This window comes from Berghia stephanieae, chromosome 9 (genome assembly GCF_034508935.2).
Source record: "Berghia stephanieae isolate SIO BIC M18660-M18661 chromosome 9, UCSD_Bste_1.3, whole genome shotgun sequence".
NCBI lineage: Eukaryota > Metazoa > Mollusca > Gastropoda > Nudibranchia > Aeolidiidae > Berghia > Berghia stephanieae.
In genome coordinates, this window is record NC_088368.1 from 26012392 (window position 1) to 26036502 (window position 24111).

Genomic DNA, 24111 nt, shown 5'->3' on the forward strand with positions numbered 1-24111 from the left:
TTCCGCTTTGTCTTACTTTCTCTTGGCTGCTTTAATTGTAATTCTAGAACTTTTTACTATCCCATTTTCTTCCTTTTTACTGGCGCTGATATAACCTAAATGTGTTGCAAGTGCCGTTAAACCCTTAAAAACAAAAACAAACAAACTTATAATAATATTATAACCCAACAGAGCTCAGGCTTTCACCCCCAACCAAGTGGACTCATCCAGCCAAGACCCAATCCTTGAAATGGCTGCCTCTGCAACTGCCAATCTACCGAATGGCTTAGGGGGCATGGCTGTGAAATCCTCAACTGACCCAGGTGTTGACAATGATATTGTCAAGGCAGGAGAGAAGGGAGAAGGACGTGGGGATACAAACAGCAAAGGAGCAGAGGAAGGATTCCTTACTTTTGATAAATGGTCTGTAAAATTCTTGGCTGACGAGGAGAGACAAAAAATTGAAAAAGGTTAGTGCTTGGTTACAAATGAATTTATTTGAATTGTTATTTTTTTAAATACTGCTCACAACAACGTAAAGACTGGCTTGTGCAAATCGTAGGTTGTTGGAGCAGTCTCTGAGAAAAACCCTTTTAAGTTGATAGAAAAAAAACTGAGATGACGTATTATTCCCTTTTGCTAGTCAAGCAATGCTAGCTCTTCTGAGTGGCTGTAGATTTGAATCCCATCACATTTTTCTTTCTTCAGTTTAAATAATTTTTTGCAACTCATCTGCTTGATCACTGTCTTTCTAACAGATTAACATTTATTTTAACATAATCAGTATGATAGGTTCTTTTCTTGTCTCTGTGCAGAGAAAGCACAAAATTGATGCCTGAAATGCTTTTCTTTTAATCTGTAATACATTTGTACATAGCTGTCTTCTATTTTATTCCCTCTTACCCTCATTGATGGATAGAAATGGAAATGGAACAAGCAGCAAACCCTGTTGTTGGACAAAAGCTTAAGAAACTGCGTCTTAACTTTGCTTCTAAACTATGTGGGGCAAAAGTGGTGGCCAGCAACCCAGAAGCTGAGAATACAGACAAGGTGTTGACCAACAACCCGGATGAATATATGATCAGTCCTTGTAAGGCCAAGAAGTGGTGAGTTGACTCCCTGCTCTTGTTTTGATCATCATCAACGATATTGATAAGTGATGTACATAGTGTTATTTGATAACTAGTTGTGGTAGATAAACATTTCATTTGACTGATAAGATGAGGTTCTTTAGCATAACATTTACTCAGATATTTTCTTTAGAATACACGGGAATGCTGGGTGGGGTTCCTGGCCTCCCATAATATGCAGGGATTTTTTAGTGATTGTAGGCAGGATTTTAAGATGAAAGCAACCTAAATTGCAGTCGTTAGTGGCGTGGAAAAAACAAAAAAGTACTTTGTATAATATACTCAAATTATCTTCCATAGTAATAATTTGAACCTAACTGCTCTGATCATTTCATATTCATTTTATTTTTTTTCCAAACTCCTCAATTATTTTATGGTTTTACATTTCAGGTTTGTGGTCGAGCTATGTGAGCCTCTCCAAGTCCATCGAGTTGAAATGGGGACAGTTGAGCTGTTTTCCTCACCACCTAAATCCTTTCAAGTCTATGTCAGCCAGAGGTGAGTGTTATTAAACATTTGATATTGTCTTTGTTTGATTTTTCAGGTGTAAGCTAAGCAAATTACAATGTTTCTTTGTTTAAAAAGTTGAAATATTACTTTGCTGGATGAATGACAAATAGCCTGGATCGTGTTTTTATTTAGTGAGGAGCTTTTCACACATTGTCACAATCGATTTAGTTTTAGATAAATGATTGGCGATTATGAATGGCATTGCAGGCATTTCTTATGAAATGGACACACATGGTTTTATTTTTATTTGGCCTTTGTAAGCTAATTTACTTTTCAAATAATTGATCAAATATGAAATAATTTTTTTGCTCTGTGCAAACTAAAATAATTTTGATCCTTCCCTCAGATACCCCACCAAGGAATGGTCGGCCCTTGGCAGGTTTGAGTTAACTTCTAAGAGGTCTATCCAGTCATTTGATACAACAGTGACTGCTGACGAGTATGTCAAGTACATCCGTGTCGAGCTGCTGGAGCACCATGGAGAGGAGCACTATTGTCCCATCACTGCTTTTCGTGTCCTGGGACTTGACATGGCATCTGATGAAGAGGAGGAAGGGATCTTCTCTCACGAGGAAAGGGTATGGTGATAAAGTGAAAACTAAGCTACTATATAATGTGGACTGTAAAAAGTTTGGAGCAAAACTGATATAGCAGCTCCAGAGGGAAAAAAAAAAAAGAAAAAAAAAAAACCCCAAAAAAGAAATGTTCCATGTTTAATATTTTGCTCTTGTTTTTTAAAAACTGGAATGGTTTTTATTTCTTCTTCTGTTTAATTTTTGTTTTTGTTCAATTGACATCGTCATTAATAGAATTGGAGGTCTAGTATACTATGTTAAAAACAAAAAAAAAAATGATAAAAACCCTCTTCGTACTGGAAAAGGTCCCATATTTATTTTTATTCTCTTTTGGATTTGATAGGAAGATGAAGGGGTTCCAGTAGAAGAAGAAGAGGTGTCTGTTAGTTTGTTTGAGAAGACTAAAGACACCGTTGTGAAGTTCGTCCAGCAGGTTCTTTATACAGGAGATTCTGGGACTACTGGTCAGGAGAAGAAGAAAGCTGACGAAGTTGATGTGAAAGAACAAGCTGGTGGAAATTTGAAGGTAAGAGTGGTGAACAGATTGAAATTTAGAAATACCAATATTTTTCGTCGTGCAAGAATACCTACGGCAAAGCTATGAACTGTTCCATTATTTCATTTAGAGCTAGTCATATGTATTAAAAGTTAATCAGATAGAGAAAGAAAAAAAAAGTCAAATAAAATAGTTACAGACATTTTGTTTCCTCTTTCTTTTTAATAAAGTTTAAGGTAATGGATTTAAAATGGAATTTTCCGAGCTGTTATTTATTATTTTTTATTTTTTTTATTAAAGCAGTCAAGTTGGTTTTGAAATGATTGATTTATTCCATCCCTTAATTCATTACTTTTAAATAAGGAATACATTGAATAACTGTGGAAGGCAATGTCATATAATCATATTTTAAATATTGTGTTATTCACGGTTTCAAAATTACATATCGTCTTCAGGAAAATCAGGTTGTGGTGGGTAATACGACTGTATCTGTGTCTTCGGAAGAAAGCCCAATATCTGATCTGAAGCTGGACAATGCATTTGATGCAAAGTCAAGGTCACAGTCAGGTGAGGAGGATACAAAAGGTCCATCAGTTGACTTTCCCACTCCTGGTCGTGTTGGCGAGGCAAAAGTGAAGAATGAAGGAGAGCAACAAGCAGATAAGGCAGAGGAAGGTAGGTGCTTCTTGTACCAACAGGTTATATTAATAATAATTGAGCTTTTATATAGCGAATTATCCACTAAACTTACTCAAAGCGCTTTACAAGGAGTCCCTGGCCAACAGCAACACTTAACATTTTGGATGGGATATGACGCCTGTTAGGCGTTATTATAATTTCTTTTTGGACAGAGACAACACTGTTAACGGCCAGGTACTCATTTTACACCTGAGTACGGTGAGAGAATGTGAGTAAAAAGCCTTTTCCAAGGACTCAACTATGCGCCAAGCAAGGGCTCGAACCCAGGACCTTCCGATCCGAACCCAAGTGTCATACCACAAGACCGGTAGTAACATTTATTTTTACCTAAAGAATTGGAAGGAAAAAAAAGATTAGTTGAGGAGTGGTTATTGGGGAGGACAGGGATTGTTTGTTGACAGACAAGTAGCAGTTTTCTTTTGTGGTTTGTCATGAATACAAATCGATTGAATATGTTACTTAGGTAAGACTCACCAATTGCATAAAACCAAAAAAAAAACCAGACTCACAAGAGGACAGGACAACAAATTATCAATTCAGCAATCTAGAACAGACATTCATCTACACTCTTTTCTGTCCCTCCCTCAAGAATTGATAAAAATTGAAAACAATACAGCATTTACAAAAATCTTTGAAACATGGAACCCCCTCCCCAAAATAATGAACTGTGTTTGTGTGTGTGAGTGTTGAAATTCATAAATGTGAATTGTAGTCTGGAATGACAACGAAGAAGAAGAAACCTCTGGCTCCATGATCCTATGGCTCTGAAGGACTTCATTTATTTTTACATTGGTTAAATATGGAGAACTGAATTGAGAGGCAGTAAAAAATATGGTTAAAAAATTAGGCTTTTACATTTTTTCATTGTATATCATGTTTTTTTAAAATTGCTATTGAAGTATCATTACTATCTTCATTATCACATCATCATCATCACCACATCATCATCATCACCATCATCATTGTCATCATCATAGTCATTTTTGTTGCTCTGTTACTATCATCATTTATCTTTTTAACCTTCATCAGTGAACCAGAAAGAACCTGACTTGAAAGAATCAGAGCCAAAGGAAATCCCTATTATTACTAAATTGACTGATGGAGAACAACTCCCAACGGAGAAGGAAGAAGCTCCAGTGGTGGTCAAGCTTGACAGTGATGGATATGAGGACAATGGCAAGAGTGATAAGAAAAGCCGACGTCGTCAACGTCGTCGGTGCAAATGTACCAATTGGCAAGTGATCGATCGACTGAGTCACTTTGGTGTGATAAAACAGCCACTTTTCAACTTCTGCTCCTTTGACGATACAAATGTGAGTAATGAGATATATCATGAAGCTTTCTAGCTCATATTGTTAGCACATCTTCAGCATTGATGGAAATTTTCCTGATATTTATAGGATTTCCAGCTTGAAGTGAAACTTAAGAGACAAATCACATTTGTTATTAGTATGCGGGTTGAGATTAATCAAACTAATCAAACCCAAACCTGAAATATATATATCCACTGGAAGTTTGCAGTGTGCTTAAGAGAAAATTAGGGGTCCTGGTAGCTCAGTTGGTAGAGCACTCACTTCACACACAAAGGGACTGAGATCGATTCCGGTTGAAGTCGAGATTTTTTTTTTTTTTTGACCCTTATGTCCACCCAGCAGTGATTGGGTAGCTGGGCAGTTAGATCTTGTGGAAGGTACTTTGCGATAGAATGGCACCTATCCAAATTGTAGCAAGCCATAATTGCTATTGTAAGTTTCACACGATAGAAACTGGAATAAACTCTGGCTTTTTGGTCCTCGTGGCTCTGTAGGACTACTTGTTACTACGTTGAACATCTGGTTTTATTCTAAACTTTTCATACTTAAGGGGAATAACCTTGCTTATGTAGAAGTGTTCAGGAGGAGTCCTTGAATTATTCTTGGTGTTGATTTTAAGAATATACTTATTATGATTAAATTGTCTTTTACTTTTTTTCTCAGGCACCTCAAAGAAAAAGAATTAGACTGTCAGAAACTGACTCTAAAAGTGCAAAAGGAGCACCAACCAGTGATGTTGTGGCACCGACCAAGGAGAAAGACTTTGAAAAGGGGAGTGACTCAATCGCTCAGGCCACCACGTCAGAACTTTCTAAACAAAAGTCAACTCTCCGATCGCCCAGCTCTATCAATAAGGATACGTCTGCTACTTCTGGTATGGCTTGAAACAATTAAAAACTAGATTTTAACAGCTGTAATATTTTTATCTTTATTTGACATATGTGCGATGGCCTGATAAAAGGTATTGTGGTGTGCTGGCTGTTTTCGAGATACGAGCTAAATAAATTTAAATAAATGTTTTCTTTTTCTTCAACTACGGTATACTGGAATGCCTGTAAATTTGGGAAAATCAGCTCCTTATTACTCGGCTAAGATTGCTAGGAACAGTTGCTTTAATTTCAGAGAGTCAAATTTTATCATCTTGTTTCTACTATGTTTTTTTCACCGTTTTGTCGGGTTGCCATACATATTTATACAGGAAAACAGAATTATTTTTGGAAAGCCAAGTTTTTTTTGTTTTTTTAAATCTATATTTGACTTGGAAACTTTAACGCTTCTATTTTTAGAATGTTTTGTGATTCCCAGTAGATTAAGTGGCCTCCTGTTTTTAAAAAAAAAAAATGTTTGCTTGTTTTCTTCAATCAAAAATGCTTAGATGGGAACCAATCAGACGACAGTTCTGCTGATGGTAAAGAAGATGACACAAGTACAATGGAGCAACAACGAGAGAAAGAGCAAGCCTCTTCCTCCCAATCAACCCAGTTCATAACAGCAGATGGGTTCACACCAACCACTCAAGTATTGGAGCCGAGCTCTCTCTCGCCAGAGGGTCTTTTGGTCGACAAGGTGGCAGCCTCTGTTGTCACACCTGTCCTTGATATTGAACAGTCAAGGGTTAAGGTCAATGAATTTGGGTCAGGCGGAGCCACCAAGACTGTGTTTCTGAAGGTGAGTGTCCTTACAATTAAAAAGTGGGATTGATTAAACTACTAGAGCAACTATACTGGGCCATAACTATATGATGAAGTGATAATGTAATAGAAATATCAATTGATTAAACTACTAGAGCAACTATACTGGGCCATAACTATATGATGAAGTGATAATGTAATAGAAATATCAATTAATGAGTAGAAATTGATTGATTCTCAACACACATTCTGACCCCCCTCTCCACCCATCAGTGATTGGGTAGCTGGGGTTGTTTGATCTGGCAGAAAGTACTTTGCAATAGACTCAAGCACTTGCTGTTGTTCGTTTCAAGCTATAGAAACCAGGATAAACTCAGACTCCATGGGCCTCGTGGCTCTGAAGGACTTTTTTGTTTTTTCAACACACTTAAACTCAGGATGATTCTTTATAAAATTTTAACAAAAATGAAAAATTGAAGACTTTTTTTCTGTTGCAAATGTATTTTTTAATTTGAAGCAGACTTGTACAAGGAAATTTGGTGGCATGGCCGATATGATTCTCTACAGATCCCTGGAAATCCAGCCGACAATGCAGCATTTTATCCATTTCAAATATTTTTATGATGTTTGAATAACGGAAATTAATTCTTGAATTTTAAAGATCCCTGGATATGACAGTTTTCAGCTAACTAAATTTATATATATATATATATATATATATATATATATATATATATATTATATATATATATATATATATATATATATATATATATATATATTTTATATATATATATATCATTGCCATCTAACAATACCTACCCGAAACATTCATAACTTGTTTCCATTCCAAATTTATTGCAGAGAAGTAAAGTATGAAAGATTCAGAATGACAAATTATATACTAATACTAATGAGACGAAATTCTTGATACAGTGGGGATTTCTGATTTGAGGTCATGCTTTGTTGTTAGTGAATCAGTTTACATTTACAGTGTAATTTTTAAATATACATTCAGATTCAATACTGAAGCTGTTTGGTTGAATTGAATTAGAAATGATTTCTAGACAATTTAGAAATATGGGATTTAAATTATTTTTGTATAAAATAATTACAACTTGAAATTTATCGTTGTTCAGGTAAGCCCATCCCCTACTACTACATCCCAAGAGGTGGTTGATAATACTGTTCTAACTGAAGCTGCCACCACCTCATCCAAACCTGCAGCAGCAGCTGTTGCAAAGGACAATAACCAGGCTAAAGATCCATCGTTGTCATCCACTAATGGGGACGTTCAGTCTTCATCCCGAGGCAAGGTGAATGCCACTAGTAATGGTGGGAATGGAAACGTAAAGCCCTCGCCGTCACCTGTGAATAATGGAAGAGTTGGGGTTGGTGTCGGCGGTGGAGTTGGGAGGCAGCCAGTAGATTTGGTCAAAGTGCCTTTGTCTGCTGGAGCCAAAAGAGATGCTTCGGTGATGAAGCTCAACAACCGCATTGTGGCATTGGAACAGAATGTGTCAATGGCTAAAAGGTAAGCAGATTTTGTGTTGTTGTTGGTATTTATTGTAGCAATAAGAAATAAAATTGGATTGATCTTGTTTAAACAAAAGGTTTCAGCTCACTCATATCTACATTTTATAACTTGGATAACGTTACTGGCAAAAAGTGAGCAACATATTGTTTTGATGAAGAATTGGGGCTCAGTGATCTTCTAGTCTTCTGTTTTACATTTACATCCCTTAGAAATGTAGGCTTCCCTGAATAAAAATAGAGATGATTTCATGTTGCATTCAAAGTTAGTATTTTGACTGGTCCCAATAGTATTCTTGATTGAACTCTCAGATAAAGATTTGAAAAAGTGTAAAAGAAAAGTACAAGAAAAAAAACCATTCCTGCCTCTACTGGGGATTAAACCTCCGACCTCCTGATTACTGGTCAGACATGCTACTATTGCACTACAGTGGTTACCTCTGTGATGTAATGGTAGCACGTCTGACCAGTCATGATGGTGTTTGAGGTTTGATACCCATTCAAGTTAGGCAGGCTTATTTTCTTTGGATGCTTTTTTTTTTCTTGAATAATTATTACACAGCTTTTCAGATTCTTATCGTGCACCAGTGCCTGCTCCCTAATAATTTGTACCTCTAACTCTCTTTCACATTGATGGGTAATCAACCAATATGTTGGGCTTGCATTCGTGTTAAATTCAAGAGAGCAATTTTATGCAATCCCACTTATATTTATATACATACGGTAAAAACCTTTAATTTTAAAATATTTTTTTACTCAATGGAATGCTACATTCACTCGTAAATTGCTTTGCACTGAAAACATGGATGGAACCAAAGTGAAGAGAATAATTAAATATCTTACTTCAATAGTTTTGTTTTGAAAGTTCAGTTAAACTTACCTAACATTTTAAAGTCAATACATTTGATTTCATTTTGCAATTATTTTTCTTCATTGTGTATAGATACCTGGAAGAGCTAAGCAAGGCATTCAAGCAACAGAATGAGGACATGATGACACTTATCAACCAGACTGTAGGAAGGTTTCAGACTCATGTAGCCTGGGCTGAAGAAAGGGTATGGATTCTTGACATTGAAACAATTGAATTAAGACATTATAATTTTAAAATATTATTTGACATTGTTAATCTCATTTTTCTTTTGTTTTTGTTCAAGCATCTCTTTCTATTCAGATTTAATGTGCAATTACTCTTTACAGCAGGGGTCCCAATAGCTCAGTTGGTAGAGCACTCGTTTCACCCACAAAGGAATCTAGATTGATCCTGGGTGCAGTTGAGATTTTTTTCTGTCCACCCTGTCCACCCAGCAGTGAATGGGTAGTTGAGTATGTTAGATTTGGCTGAAAGTACTCTGCGATAGAATAGCATCCTATCCAAAGGATAGCAAGCAATTTCCATTGTCCGTTTCACGCTATAGAAACCGGGATAAACTCTGGCTTCATGGGCCGAATGGCTCGGAAGGACTACTACTCTTTACAGCTTATGAATTGATTTTCTATAATATTTCTCTTCTAATTATTGTTCCTCCATATTTGTAATGTTAATAATTCACAAAAATGGTTTATAACTTCTTTTATCTATTATTTTTATTTAATTATTTAACAAATTGTTTGCCTGATGAATTTGTTTATTTTAAAAATAAAGTAATTCATACTTGTTTATTTTATATTTAACAAATTTCATTTTTTGTTAGAGATCAGTATCAGTGACACATTAGCCAAGCACACTTATCACTCGTCAAGACATGATATTAAAATTTTGTTGTATCCATTGCAGGATTTACGTCAGCAAACAGAGCTGGATTTCTTGGACCAGAGACTGCTCAATCTGACATACGTTGTCTCCTCCATGGCCCAGCAGATGGATATAATGGGGCAGGATGTAAGTTGGTTTCGATGTTGTATTTTGTAGGCGATGGAAGGGGGAGGGGGTGGGGGGAGAGAGAAAGGAGCAATTAAATTAAATTCAATTTTTTTTTTATCGTTTGGATATGCTGCATATTACTCAGGGTACATAGGAGAAATAAGAAATAAAAAAATAAGAATAAATAAAAATTATATCTTTGCGATCTTCCCAAGACATTATACTATTAAACGTAGGTAAACAAAACATCAACAGTAGTGACAATACCAAATAATATTTACTCGTACACTCACATATTGTCCAAGTTTTTTACTTGCTTGAAGAATTAAAATGTAAATATCGTAGTTTAAAACATGGAAATTTAAATTTAAAGACCCTCATAAAAGAAGTGTTTTCCACCCCATAAAGAAAAAATGTTTTTAAATTGACTAAAAGAGGATGTTTCTTTGATGTGTTCTGGCAAACTGTTCCACAACATTGTTCAAAAGATTGCTTTAGAAGAGATTTAGTTTTGATTTTTGGACTAGCAACGCTGTTTGTATGCCTGAAGTTAAAGTTTCTGACTTTGAATGTTACTAAGTTGTTAAGAATTGGAGGGAACAAGTTATAAAAGATATGGGTTCCTGTTGCCACTGTGTACACTCTTTTTGATTTGTAATGTGGGGACTCAGGCTCTTGTTAATAGGTCATCCTAAGAGCAACTGCGGTCGATGTCAATTAATCCAAATATCTGTGATTTGATTTTCTCTTTTTATTATATGTTTTGATAAAATTAATAACGTAATTTTTAAAATCACCGAGCAAGATTGGTATTATTATAATAGATGTTATAGCATCGCCTGCTATATAATAAAAAATAATTCTAAATTTAGTTAATAATGTGGATTAGATTCCAAATTTTTAATCAGTATCAGTAGGATTTTCTTAAGTTTCAAATTTTTCATCGCTTTATTTTTTAAGATGAATATATTTGATCCTCTTCCTTATTGTTTTTCTTAAGATGTTGTTTTTTTTAAAAAAAAATTTTTCATTGAATTATTTACTTGACACTCTGCAGCTCCACAACAAACAGCTCATCCTCAGCATGATACAGGTAATTCTGTTTCTTTGGATGACGGTGTCTTCCTTCCGAGGCCGTCAAAAATGCTCCGACGACGCAATAACTGACCACAAGTTTCTGTTGGATACAATGCCTAGTCAGCCACAGGTCCAGGTCGTGGAGGAAGGGGAGAATGTGGACAGTGGCATCGGGAACATGGTCAGAAGGAATTCAGACGTTGGGATGATGGTGCCGAGTCTGACTGCAAGCACCACACCTTTGAAGAGACAGTCTAGTGATACTAATATCGGTAAGTTTGGATGTCCATGGACTTTTGGTTTGTTTGTTTTCTCATCTTGTTATGAAGCCAAGCAGTGGTAGGCATGACCAGTTACTAGATTGGTGACATTGATTGCGAAACTACCAGACTTGCCAAAATTCCTGATTTTGGTTCCCACACCAGCCATTTTACCAATAATTTGTCTGTAATTTATTATTTCCGAAATACCGTCACCCTCATTATCCATGATGGACAATTGTCACTTGATGTGTCTTCAATCTCCCATGTCTTTTTTTCCCCTTTCCATGTTGCTCTCTGTCTTGCATCTGGATTGAGATTGCATGATTTTATTATTTTTTTCCCCTCTTGGTCCTGGAGGGGATCCTTTGCTTGAAGGGAGACAGTCAAATGTATTGTATCTTTCTTTTTTTCTTTTTTTTTGTATCTACTTTTTTTTCTTATGAATCATCTCTCTATTATAGTTATTATGAGTTTTAAAAAAGATTGTACTTTCTAAATATCCTTCCTAATGGGATCCATATCATTTGCCTGGATGAGACTTGTTTTTTGGTAATGTCAAAATAGGCACATTGGTGGATTGCTCATGAAAGAGCCTGTTCCTTATTTGAACCAGTCCCCTTTGTCTTACTTATTTTCTGATACTTTTAATCTCATGTCTACAACTTTTACTATTTTATGGTCCTTTTTACGTGCGCCTTTTAAAAGTAAAACCACAACAAACAAAAAAACCCCAAAAAACACCATCATCTTCATCACCACCACCAACAACATAAACATCAATATCATGGTCATCATCACATCTTCATTTAAATATTAGAATTGACAAAAAAAATTTCCCGTATTTTGTCTTTTAAAGGTGGGAAAGTTTGAAAATCAGGCCCTGACGTTGTGCTCACTTGACAAATATTACCCCACGGGCCTTTGATGTGAATGAATATATGGCTAATGGCAGTTATTGTAAGAGTACTGGTACAAAAATGGTGGCTAACAGATGGTCTGCACTGTATGAAATGGAAATTTGGTTTCGAAATACCTGGCAGGTGAATGAATAAATTAAGTCTAGAATTGCAATATTGCTGTTTTTATTTGATCAGCTCATATTTCTCTTTGTTTTCAGCTTTATCATCATCGAGTCCCAAGGCTGGACAGGGAATCTCTAACCAGAATAATATGGGACTGGAGCGTGGACCATCTCAGGTAAGAGTAGGCCCAACTGAGTTAATTACCCACTTATGTCGATTTCTTCTCTCTTCCTTTTTCCCACCTCCTCATCCTCACTCTTCTCTTCCTTCTCCTTTTCTTCCTCCTGAACCGCCTTATCTTCCTACTCCTCACTCTCCTCCTCATCACTGATTAAGTCCAACCTTCAATTTTGTTTTATGAAATGACACAAAGTTTTCCTTCTGTATTTTATACACAAAAACGACTGCTTGAAGTGTTCCTATCTTTCCTCTTACAAAGGTCAATCTTCCTCTTTATCCATGGAACAGAGAATATGGAATTGGCTTGGTAAGTGTGAATTAAAAAAAAAACTTTACTAAATTGACATTTTTCATTTCTTTTTCAGACATCAAAGAAGAAGAAAAAAAAGAAATTGAAGGCTCTGTTACAACAGCAGCAGCAGCAGGAGCAAGACAAGGAATTTCATCAAACATCATCTGTTGGACAACGCTCAATGTCAGTGTCCAGCTCGTCTTCCCTGTCATTATCATCGTCCTCAGCATCCGCCAACAAACCACCATTACAGACTCCTAGCTTTTCATCTCAAGCTGGTGTATTGTTTGGAGCTCATGTGGACAACAAGTCTGGTTTCACATCTCCATCAACCACTCAGTCAAAAAGGAATGAAAGTGGTTTCGTCAACAAACCATTATCATCATCATCATCGTCATCTTCATCTTCATCATCCTTACCATTAGTTTCTTCAAAAGCTTCGCGAGGCAGTGGTAGTAGATACTCTTCCTCTTTGGCTTTGAAAGAAAATCTTCCTTTACTTTCACTCGGGATCATTGGCAATATTGAAATGGAACCAAATTCCTCTTCTTCTGTATCAGGCAGGGGCACTAAGTTTTTATCAACTTTGTCTCCAGAATGCTCATCTGGGACGAAGAATGAACAATGTTTAAATATTTTACAACACTCACCACCACCTCCAGCAACCCCACCTTTAGGATCATTGGAAAACGTACCTGGTCACGATCAAAGAACTCCAAGGCACTACCATCACAGCCCAAGCCCTAGTCCTGAAAAAGAAAATGGGAGTAGTGCTACGGGACTCATGGCCCGACCTACTCATAGTAATAGTCCTGAATTTAAAATACCTTCTTATCACAGAAACAAACTGAGAAAGTTGGGGCGGTTTGTGGACTCTGATTCGTCTGATACGTTGACACTGGTGAGGAAAGGCAAAGGCATTCAAAAAAGAGGAGCAGCTCTCTCTTTATCAAAGAGTAAAGATTCGTCTTCTCCCCAGAAATGTGCAATGAATATGAATGTATTATTCGACGAGGAAACTCTTCTGTCCAAAAACAAATTCCATCTTCCATTCAGTCCATCAAAACTCAATATCGAGAACTCCAATTTTAACAGTAATAATAATTCTTATGGTGAAGGTTCTAATGCATTTGTACTGAATGGTCATAGTCTTTCTGTAGTGCCTAGTGCAGTCAGCCTAGGACCTCAAAGCGTTGCTACAGCTAAAAAGGATACAGTTTCGTTTAGAATTCCTGCTCAATCTCAACCTAATCTCAACCCTAATCTTTCCCAGTTGCCTTCGCTTTTTCCACCAACCTCATCGTCGTCTTTATATTCTCATCATTTTTATCAGTCTCTCAACTTACAACCAAAGCAATCGCTATATCAGTCTCAGATGTCAGCACCCGGATCGTCATTGTCATCACTATCATCATCGTCGTCGTCATCACTCTCAGCAATGTTTCCAAACAGAGGAAATCAACAGCCTTTGACTCCTTCATTCTACCCCTTTAATCAGTCGCCCACAGTTGCTATCAGGTCTTGCGATTACGGCTTAGAACCAAAACAATCCACCCATTTTAATACTTTGCCTCAGAATACATTTCAGTTTGTCAGTCAACTACCACCCCCACCTCCTCCTCCTCCACCTCCACCACCACCACCACCACCACCACCTTCGTCAATGTCATCATTCACATCAAATAGTAAAAAAGACAAAAAGAATGCAATGTCCATCCAACACACGATGGCAAAAGAAAACAGCAAACAGGACATGAAAGACCCATTCATAAATTCAAAGAAAAACAAAACTGCTCAACGCAGAGAAAAATCTTTACCTTTAGAAGGAGCTCAAAATACACCAACATCCACTGCAATGAAAACGACTCGAGGATCATCAGAAGATAAGCTTGTGGCAGGAAAATCGGCATCATCGTCTTCAACACCGACAGTTGCTGTGGCATCAGCTGCAGCAGCCTATATATCCACTCAAGGTGCCTCTTCCTGTATGCCCAAGTTGAAGAAGAGCGGGTCTTGCTCTGCCATGCTGTGGGGACGTGGCAAAGGAGGCAAACAGACGCATGTTGAGACAATTGTCACAAAAACGGATACACTCTCACCTCCACCAACAACCATGGCTAAGAGGAGCAGTGCTCATTGTTAACAATAAGTCTTTCCTTATAAAATACAACATTGGGCTTTGGAAACATTTGAGTCATGAGATTATTTTAATTGGCATATATGATTACGTTGTGTAAATTGCAACCGTACACATAAATTAAATACTTTGACAAATTGATCTGACGACTAGTAACATTAGAAAAATGTGAAAATAAAACCAAAAAAAAAAAAATTTAAAAATATGAAAGTCTGGGTTAGAAAAAAAGTGTCTTTTTTTTCTTTCTCAAATTTGACATTTAAATGTGATTCAATTTTTCTTTTCTTGGCATTAAAAAACAAAACAAAACTAAAGAAGCCAAATTTTTTTTTTACCACGAATGAATTATTTCTCATTTTATTTTGGACTGGTATAAAGTAAAAAAAAAAAAAAAAAATAACACAAGTGCTTTCCAGCCAGTAAAAACAAAATAATCTCGTTCCATGCATTAGCCTGATTTTATTTCATTCCAGACTCCTATAGCATCATTTAACAGTGCATTTCATCATTGCGTAACAGAGAGATTGTATTTCATCTAAAGCATAATTTCTCCTTTTATTATCTCTGGTTGTAACTGCAAATCTAACAGTTTTCATAAAGAGAAAAGTAACAGTGATTCACCTTTTATTATCTCTGGTTGTAACTGCAAATCTAACAGTTTTCATAAAGAGAAAAGTAACAGTGATTCACCTTTTATTTTCTCTGGTCATAACTGTAAATCTAACAGTTTTCATGAAGAGAAAAGTAACAGTGATTCACCTTTTATTATCTCTGGTTATAACTGCAAATCTAACAGTTTTCATAAAGAGAGAAGTAACAGTGATTCACCTTTTATTATCTCTGGTTATAACTGTAAATCTAACAGTTTTCATAAAGAGAAAAGTAACAGTGATTCAACATTGGTTTAATTGAAAATTCTGTGTGGAAACTGTAAAATATATATATATAGACTGCAATCCGCAGACAGTCCTGTTTGGATGCAGTGCTGCTTTGCATACGTCTCTTAAGTTAAAGCGAAGGGAGATTGCGGACCAAGAGTGCTTAACCTACAAATGTTATATATATATATATATATATATATATATATATCTGTTGTTATGTTAGATTGAAATTTAATCCAGCTTGTGAATCTTGAGCATACAGTCCAGCCACAAGGTTAAAACCTATTGGCAACGAAAATGCTGAAGATACCGTATTCTATGCTTCTCTCCTTAATACATTTCCATTTGATATGATCCATTCTAACGGCTGTCTGACTTGTATTCTATAAGCATGATCATTGGTGAAGAGATAATTGTTTCATTTTCCAAGAATATTCTTTAGAAAATCCATCTCAAGGCCTGTCTACTGGGTGGGGTTCCTGACCTCCCATAGTGGGCAGGGGGAGGTACATACTGTGTCTTCTATCCCGCTATATCTGTTTTCCAACATGCTTTCTGTCTTTGTCTTGGAATGAGATTACTTGGTTTTGTCCTGGCTGGAGTCCTGGCTGGGAGGGAAACAGTCAAATGCATAGTTATTGTTTTGGGAGATGATATTTTTTTCCTTGTAAATCATCTTCTGTTATTTATTATAATATTTGTTATTTTGAATGTATAATGTAATGTAAGCATTTGAGTGTATTCCTTGGATTTTGTGCTTATGTCCAGATGAGACTTATAGGTGATCTCAAACTAAGGACATTGGTGGTATGCTCTTGGAATCTACATCTGATCCTTATTTGTTCCCATTTCCCCTTTGTCTTACTTTCTCTTGGGTACTTTAATTGTAATTCTAAAACTTTTTACTTTCCCATTTTCTTCCTTTTTACTGGCGCTGTTATGACCTTAATGGGTTTGCAAGCATCGTAAAACCCTTACAAACAAAACAATATGTACATTTGCTTTGTAGATTTCACCAGTGTCTGCTTTCAGGAGGAATCTGTTGTGGCCGTTTGAAGAATGGTTTGTTTTATTATTAGCATCAATGCGATGCTTTTGTTGTTACTGTTGCTTTTGACAAGAAATCACAAAAGTGCAATTAGTACTGCTAATCTGGTATTCTGTAAATTCAAATTGTATTTTTGTTTTATCTGTCATCAGGAATTGTTGTTATCTTCATCATCATCGTCATTTCTCCACCACAATCACGATCATCATCATATCATCACCACCACCATCACTACTAGGATTGTTTTCATTCAAAAAGTAATATCATGCTACTTTGTTAAACGAAAATGATGTATCACTTCTGAAATCATGAACGATTGCTAGTCTTGAATTCCAATTTTGTGGTATGTCAAGATTCTGAAATTTTTCACGAGATTCAAAGTTGTCGTTATAGACATGCAAGATTTTAGTCACTAGAATAATTATGATTTATTTATGGTTTATTTATTATTATATATCACTAGAAATATGGCTTTAATGAAAAATCATATTCATTTAAAACTATTTAGTTGTGTAGCAGAACTTCTGCTTTCCTTTCAATTTAGTTATATATATATATATATATATATATATATATATATATATATATATATATATATATATATATATATATATATATATATATATATAATTACATATAAAAATATATATATCATATAAAAATATATATATAAGTTCACTCACATATTTTTTGCCGATACAATTTTTTCTATGTCCTCCATTTCGTCAGTTGAGATTTATCCATCGGAAAATGGAGGCCATGGAAACAATTGTATCCGCAAAAAATATGTGAGTGAACTTATTTATTTTTATATGCTCTCACCAACATTATCGAGCACTCTTGTACCTAAAAGTACCCGCCAGCACTCATAAATGTAAATACATATATTCCAGGGTTAAATCTGGCTTGGGAGAATGTGACAGCAGTTTTTGAGACTTTGAAAGATTGGTTTTTTTTTTTTTCGGTTTTTATCAGCCCCCTTATTTTTGTATTTTAAAAGTTGAAAGTTATACCTTGATGCATATAATATGATAAAGGTATGAGAGAGTAGAGGGGATACGTGGCCAATAGCCTTACAAGAATGTCGTGTCAGAGTTATGAACCTGGTGCTTAAAGTTGAGATGTAAGATTCATGATATTTTGGTTAAATTAAATGCCTTTATTGAGGAGAGTTCAGTTTGTTAAATTGATAAAAACTTTAGAAAACTTAAATTTCCCCATTTTAATTTAAATTCTATTTTGTTGCTGTAGCCTATTCCTACATATCAGATTAACTCATTGGTTCAAATATTAACACTGTTCCAATAGGTTTCTTATTCTTAAGATAAGAGTCTCGTGTTTCAATCACATTTGAACCAATTCCCCTTTGTCTTACCTTTTCTTGGAATTCTAGAACTTTTTACTATCCTATTTTCTTCCTTTTTACTGGCGCTGACATGACCTTAATGTGTTGCAAGCGCCGTAAAAATTTTCAAAGCTAAATTTGATTAGAAAATTTCAGATTTTCAGTTTCTACTAAATTCTTGCAAGTAAAAGATAATAAACCAAATTTTTATAAAATAAATTTTTACAATAAATTCAAATTTTAGCTTTTGGCTAACTCTCTCTCTTTACCAACTGTAGGAAGATCGTCACATTCGTTAAGATGCTGATGCAAAAAAAATTCTTATTCAGATTTGTTGAATACATCAAGAATTTGAAGACATTTTTAGTCATATTTTCAAGAACTTAATACTGTAATGTAAAAGCTCGTTTTGTGAACAAGATTATTTATATTATGTACTTATTGCTTTTAAAAATCGAGTTTGCAATGTTCATTTATGTGTTTTGTCGTTATGACATTTGAGTAAAAAGTCTTACAAATTGTCGGTAAGTAGAGAGTTAATTCCTGACAATTGAACTAGTTTGAAGCAGTTGGAAAAGTATTTACAGATTTGAATGTTATCAGTACTTCCTTCATATTTTCATTCAAACTTTTTCATTATTCTTTAGTTTGTTTTTTTCTTTCTCCTTTCGATGATGTTGAATATAGCTTCATTCCTGGATTTTTATCTATGAAATAAAGATCCCTGTTACTGTTATATTTTTAATACTTTGTCTATCCAATGTCAATATATTAATATAAACAATATATTGTGATGATGTCTTAAAATAACAAACTTATGTAATGTTGTTACTTATTCTTAATGCAAAGATACGATTTGTTAAACGCATTAATTACACAAAAGGGTACTTTCTTTACTGAAAGGCAGGCCGAATATAATTCCTTATTGTCATTATTATTTATCCAACAACTCGTGCAAATTTTGTGCAAAAATTTAATTCTCAGCTTTGAGAATCCGATATTATTTGGGAGAGCAATAGCTGTTGAGATCGGATTTCTATTTGGTGTAGTTTGTTTCACTGATGTCCTTTTAATTGAAAATCTAGAATTTTTTTTTACTATCCAATTTTTTTTTTTACTGGCGCTGAAATGACCTAAATGTGTCGCGTGTCGTAAAACCCTCAAAACCAACAAAATCTTGTACTGTCTAAACTTGAGCCATCTTTTTGATTCTTTTCATGGTGTGTCACATTTAGTTAGCATCTTTACCACTGGAAGACTTTACCATATTTTTTTATGTGCTTGTTCTGAAATGAGATATTGTTTTGCCCAAGCCCTTGATTGGGATCATTCACTTAAAAAAGTGTTGGTCATACAAGTGAATGAGTGAAAATAGAGAGGCTTCATATGGGAATAATACAGACATTGGACGTTTTGGGTACAAACCCTTCGTCAGCACAACAATACACAAATTAGCGTAGAAAACAAATGAAATAAAATTCAAAATAACTTGTATCATCTGTACTCAATGGTGGATGCAGTATGAATGAAACGCAGTACAGGCAGCCCCTACCGTCACAATACAAGGCAGCATTACTATCAGAAAGTGAAAAGTGAATTGTACGTAGTACTAGTAGTAGCTCATGAAAAAATTTGATCCCTTGGTTGAACCATTGAATACAGCTCATTATTCACTTTCTTAGTAGTTACTGGTAACTTTATTGTGATGTCATTTTGTGATCAGTGAAGACTACGCATAGACGGCAAGGTAGTTTCTTACGGGGTACAAAAGATTTCTTGAAAGGTTGGTACAGGACAGCGGATAGATTGCATTTAAAATTCATGCTGTTTAAATCTTGTCAATATTATTTTTAATGCCTATGTAATTATTTCTTTATTTATACCAATCCATAGTCGAGGAATTTTTAAAAGATACTTTATGTTAAAGATTATGTTTGGACAAATGATTTGTTTTTATCTTTGTTGGAAGGTTACATTCTCAAATTAACCCTAATAAGCGAACAAGTAATGGTTAAAAAAATAAATCCAGATGATTAATAATTCATCCATGAAGTAATCTACTGCTGTCTTTCACTCTTGTTGATGATATAATTACATATTGGAAACGGGTCTTGTGGTCCCCGAAGTGTCCCCGTATCCATTCCTATAATTCTTATTCAGTAATGGACTTCTGTAAGCTTTTTATTAACATGTCACGTATGTACATATATACTCTGTTTTTATTTATCGGTGAATGTTTCAATTTTGAAACAAAGAAATTTGATTTCAACAAACTAGATTGTATGATTAAATTTTAAAAATTATTTGTTAAAATATTTTTTGATTAATAGTGTGTGGTGGTAGCTTATAATTACATTTCGTAATTAATTTTTAGTACAAGTTTTGGCCATTGCTTTATGATTTGATACCTTTGTAGATAGAGGATAGGGTCCATAGTCATAGGGACCAGATTTACCATGCATTCGCCTTGTCGTTAAGATAGCCGGACCATGTTTTGTTAATTATCAAACAAATCAACCACCCATTGAAAAAGCTCCCGGTTGTCTTACAGCTTTGGAATAGACACCATGTTGTGTTTTACCCTTATTATTTATAATATATTAATATCATTATAGATGTTATGCTGTTTTCTCAGTTTAGTCTACAACTCGATCTGGTTGATTGGTTGTATCATAGTTTATCATCATTAAGTATAATTAGAAGCATTAAGCAACATGTTTTTATTCTTCTTTGACCTATTAATTCTATTGTGAATTTTAGTCATAATTTAACATTTTTCTCATTTTTAACTTATGATTTAATTAGCTCTTGATTCCTTGCAAAAAAGGATCATCATTTTAAAAATATTTATAATCAAGTTTAATGTCATTATTTACTGTTTTGAATAAGGACAACCTTCATGCCAAATTTCACTTACTTGTTGGCAAATGATGGGAAGAAATATTGTGTGCAATCAATTTGGGCATTAATTGAATTTGCTGGTTATCAAGATATTTAATTTAATTGATGATTGGTTTTGTAATTACTATCACTATCATCTGGGGTGACCAAGACCACATAAATTGCCTTTTAAAGAAATGCTGCAATGTGCACAAAATAAAATAAAAAAATACATATAGATAACAACACAATTAAATTTATTCAATGGATTCGTCAGCTGTAGTCATTTTCGATTACTTTTTATATTTATTGCTTTTGATTAAATTGGTCACTCCACTTTTACTTTTACTACCATATTAATATCATCTCACCGTTTACCCTGGTCAAATCTGGCATTTATGTTCAGTCAAAATCAGACACAAAAATTGAAGTTTTGAATCAGAAAGTTATATGTAATTTCCTCTGTGGACTAAGTTAATCAGACAAGATTTGTGAAATATATCTAGTTATAATGTACTCATTTTAACCCAAGGGGCATTTACATAGTGGGCAGGGTGGCACTCACTGTCTATTCTATCATCTATATCTGTTTTCCAATTTGCTTTCTGTCTTTGTCTTGGAATGAGATAACTTCGTTTTGTCCTGGTCATTATGCTTAGCTGGGAGGGAAATAGTCAAATGCATATTTATATTTATTGTTTTGGGAGATGATATTTTTTTCCCCTTGTAAATCATCTCTTTATTATGTATTGTTGTTTGTTATTTTGAATGTATAATGTAAGAATTTGAGTGTATTCCTCTTAGTGGGATCTTGTGCTGGTGTATGGGTGAGACGTTTAGGTCCTATTTGATCCACTCCCCTTTGTCTTACTTTTTTCCTCGTCCTTTTAATTGTACATCTAGAATCTTTTCACGATCCCATTTTCTTCCATTTTACTGGCGCTGATATGACCTAAATGCGTTGCAAGCGCCGTAAAACCCTTAAAAACAAACATTTACAAATAATTTGTAGAAAGTCAAAAAATGAACCAAAACAGTCAATCGGTCTAATTTTGTCCAAAGTTAATGTATTTTAATGAATTCCTTCCTTGACCACCCCCCCCCCCCCCCCCGCCCCCCTTTCCTAAATGAGTGTATGAATATTGTAATATGTGCAGTACTCTAAAATAAGTTAAACAAAAATAATTTCCATTGTTCTATTCTCGCCCGTTGCGTTGAAGTAACGTGCATTACTGTAAAATACTTTTCTATTATTATGATTATTATTGCTATTATTTTATAATAATAATAATAATAATGATAATAATAATGATAAATGTTATTATTATTAGTATTATTTTTATTATTATCATTATTATTATCATTATTATTATTATTATTATTATTATTATTATTATTTCTTAACATTAACAGAAACTTATTTGCTGAATTGTTGGTCCGTGATCAATATGTTGTTATGAATACATACTAACAACAACACTGACAACTGTTATTTTTGTGATGTGTAAATAAACGAAATTCCTTAAAGCTTTATAAAATCTTTTTTTGGTTCTTTGAATTTGTGCAACTTTCTTGACAAGTGGAAATAGAAGTAAGTGAGAAGTACTGATACTTGTTTCGAAGTAATTTTGGCAAGCTCAGTTGCAAAAGCTCTCACTTCACAAGCAAAGGGACCAAGATCGATCCAGGGTTAAGTTGGGATACTTTCTGGCCACACAGCTGTGACTGGGTAGCTGGTTCTGTTAGATCTGGCAGATACAACTTTGCAATAGACTTGCATCCTATCCAAAGGATAGCAATGCAATTGTCATTGCGCATTTCACACTATAGCGGCGGCTATGTGATCTTGTGGTATGACACTCCTTTCCGGATCGGAAGGTCCTGGGTTTGAGCCTTGCTCGGCACATAGTTGAGTCCTTGGAAAAGGCTTTTTACTCACATCCTCTCACCGTACTCAGGTGTAAAATGAGAACCTGACCGTTAACAGTGTTGTTTCTGTCCGAAAATAATTGTAATATCGCCTAACAGGCGTCATGTCTTGTCCTACATGTTAAGTGTTGCTGTTGACCAGGGACTAGGGACCCGTTGTAAAGTGCTTTGACACGTTTAGTGGATATTGCACTATATAAAAGCTCAATTTTCAAAGAAACCGGGATAAACTCTGTCAAGCATGGGCCTAATGGACTACTTATCCACAATTTAAAGAAAAAAGGTGAAAATAAAAACGATTATAAAAATAAGGAACAATAATGAAGTCTAAAATGTATGGTTTTCTTTTTAACTTTAACATCCATTAATATTGACCTTCTGACCTCCCATTGCGGGCAGGGAGGTACATACTGTGTCTTCTATCCCCTTATATCTGTTATCCAACATGCTTTCTATCTTTGTCTAGGAATGAGATTGCTTGGTTTTGTCCTGGCACTGGCCGGAATCCTAGCTGGGAGGGAAACAGTCAAATGCATAGTTATTGTTTTGGGAGATGATATTTTTTTCCTTGTAAATCATCTCTCTGTTATGTATTATTATTTTTATTTTGAATGTATAATGTAAGCATTTGAGTGTGTTCCTCTTTGTTGGATTTTGTGCTTGTGTCTGGATGAGACTTGTAGGTGATTTCAAACTAAGTACATTGGTGGTATGCTCTTGGAATCTACATCTGATCCCTATTTGTTCTCAATTCCCCTTTGTCTTACTTTTTCTTGGGTGCTTTAATTGTAATTCTAGAACTTTTTACTATCCCATTTTCTTCCTTTTTACTGGCGCTGATATAACCTAAATGTGTTGCAAGCGCCGTAAAACCCTTAAAAACAATAAAAACAAAAACAATATTGACCTTTCGATATCTCCATGAGGCCATCCAATTCTGAAGTTCTTAATTTTATTCCTTGAGCTGGGTCTGATGGATCTATTGAAAATAAGTGTCCTGTCCAGAGGGTAGTAAGGAGCTGTTACTGCACATTTAACACTGCAGAATCATGATGTAGTAACCACGTCTTGCCTTGCATTTGTTAATATTTCATTTACCCTCTTTTAACACTTTTTAAAATTGCTTTCTTTACTGAAGACCTTATCTTTGTTAAATTTTAAAATTGTCAACACACGATGATTCCAATGAAATTTAAGTACAAACTTAACATAACATGGTTTAATGCTTAATTTAGGATTGTATTCTTTAAATCCCTTTGATATGAAAAATACAAAGCCAACAGCAACACTTAACACGCAGGACGGAACAAAGTGTCTTTTAGGCAATATT

The 24111-nt window shown here is 34.9% G+C and overlaps 1 protein-coding gene across 4 annotated transcripts in view; it reads left to right on the forward strand.

Moving 5' to 3' along the window:
* Nucleotides 1–15099, forward strand: part of LOC144979937 (uncharacterized) — a 56348-nt gene extending 41249 nt beyond the window's left edge. For all 4 annotated transcript variants that reach the window (XM_078927260.1, XM_078927261.1, XM_078927264.1 and 1 more), the window contains 15 exons: nt 172–449; nt 899–1085; nt 1500–1607; nt 1966–2197; nt 2538–2720; nt 3146–3365; nt 4419–4702; nt 5366–5576; nt 6078–6370; nt 7473–7867; nt 8810–8921; nt 9641–9745; nt 10785–11076; nt 12185–12264; nt 12635–15099. In XM_078927260.1, the coding sequence (XP_078783386.1) occupies nt 172–449; nt 899–1085; nt 1500–1607; nt 1966–2197; nt 2538–2720; nt 3146–3365; nt 4419–4702; nt 5366–5576; nt 6078–6370; nt 7473–7867; nt 8810–8921; nt 9641–9745; nt 10785–11076; nt 12185–12264; nt 12635–14704 (5050 nt within the window). In that variant the 3' untranslated portion in view covers nt 14705–15099. The remainder of the gene's footprint in view (nt 1–171; nt 450–898; nt 1086–1499; nt 1608–1965; nt 2198–2537; nt 2721–3145; nt 3366–4418; nt 4703–5365; nt 5577–6077; nt 6371–7472; nt 7868–8809; nt 8922–9640; nt 9746–10784; nt 11077–12184; nt 12265–12634) is intronic.
* Nucleotides 15100–24111: the final 9012 nt, after the last annotated feature.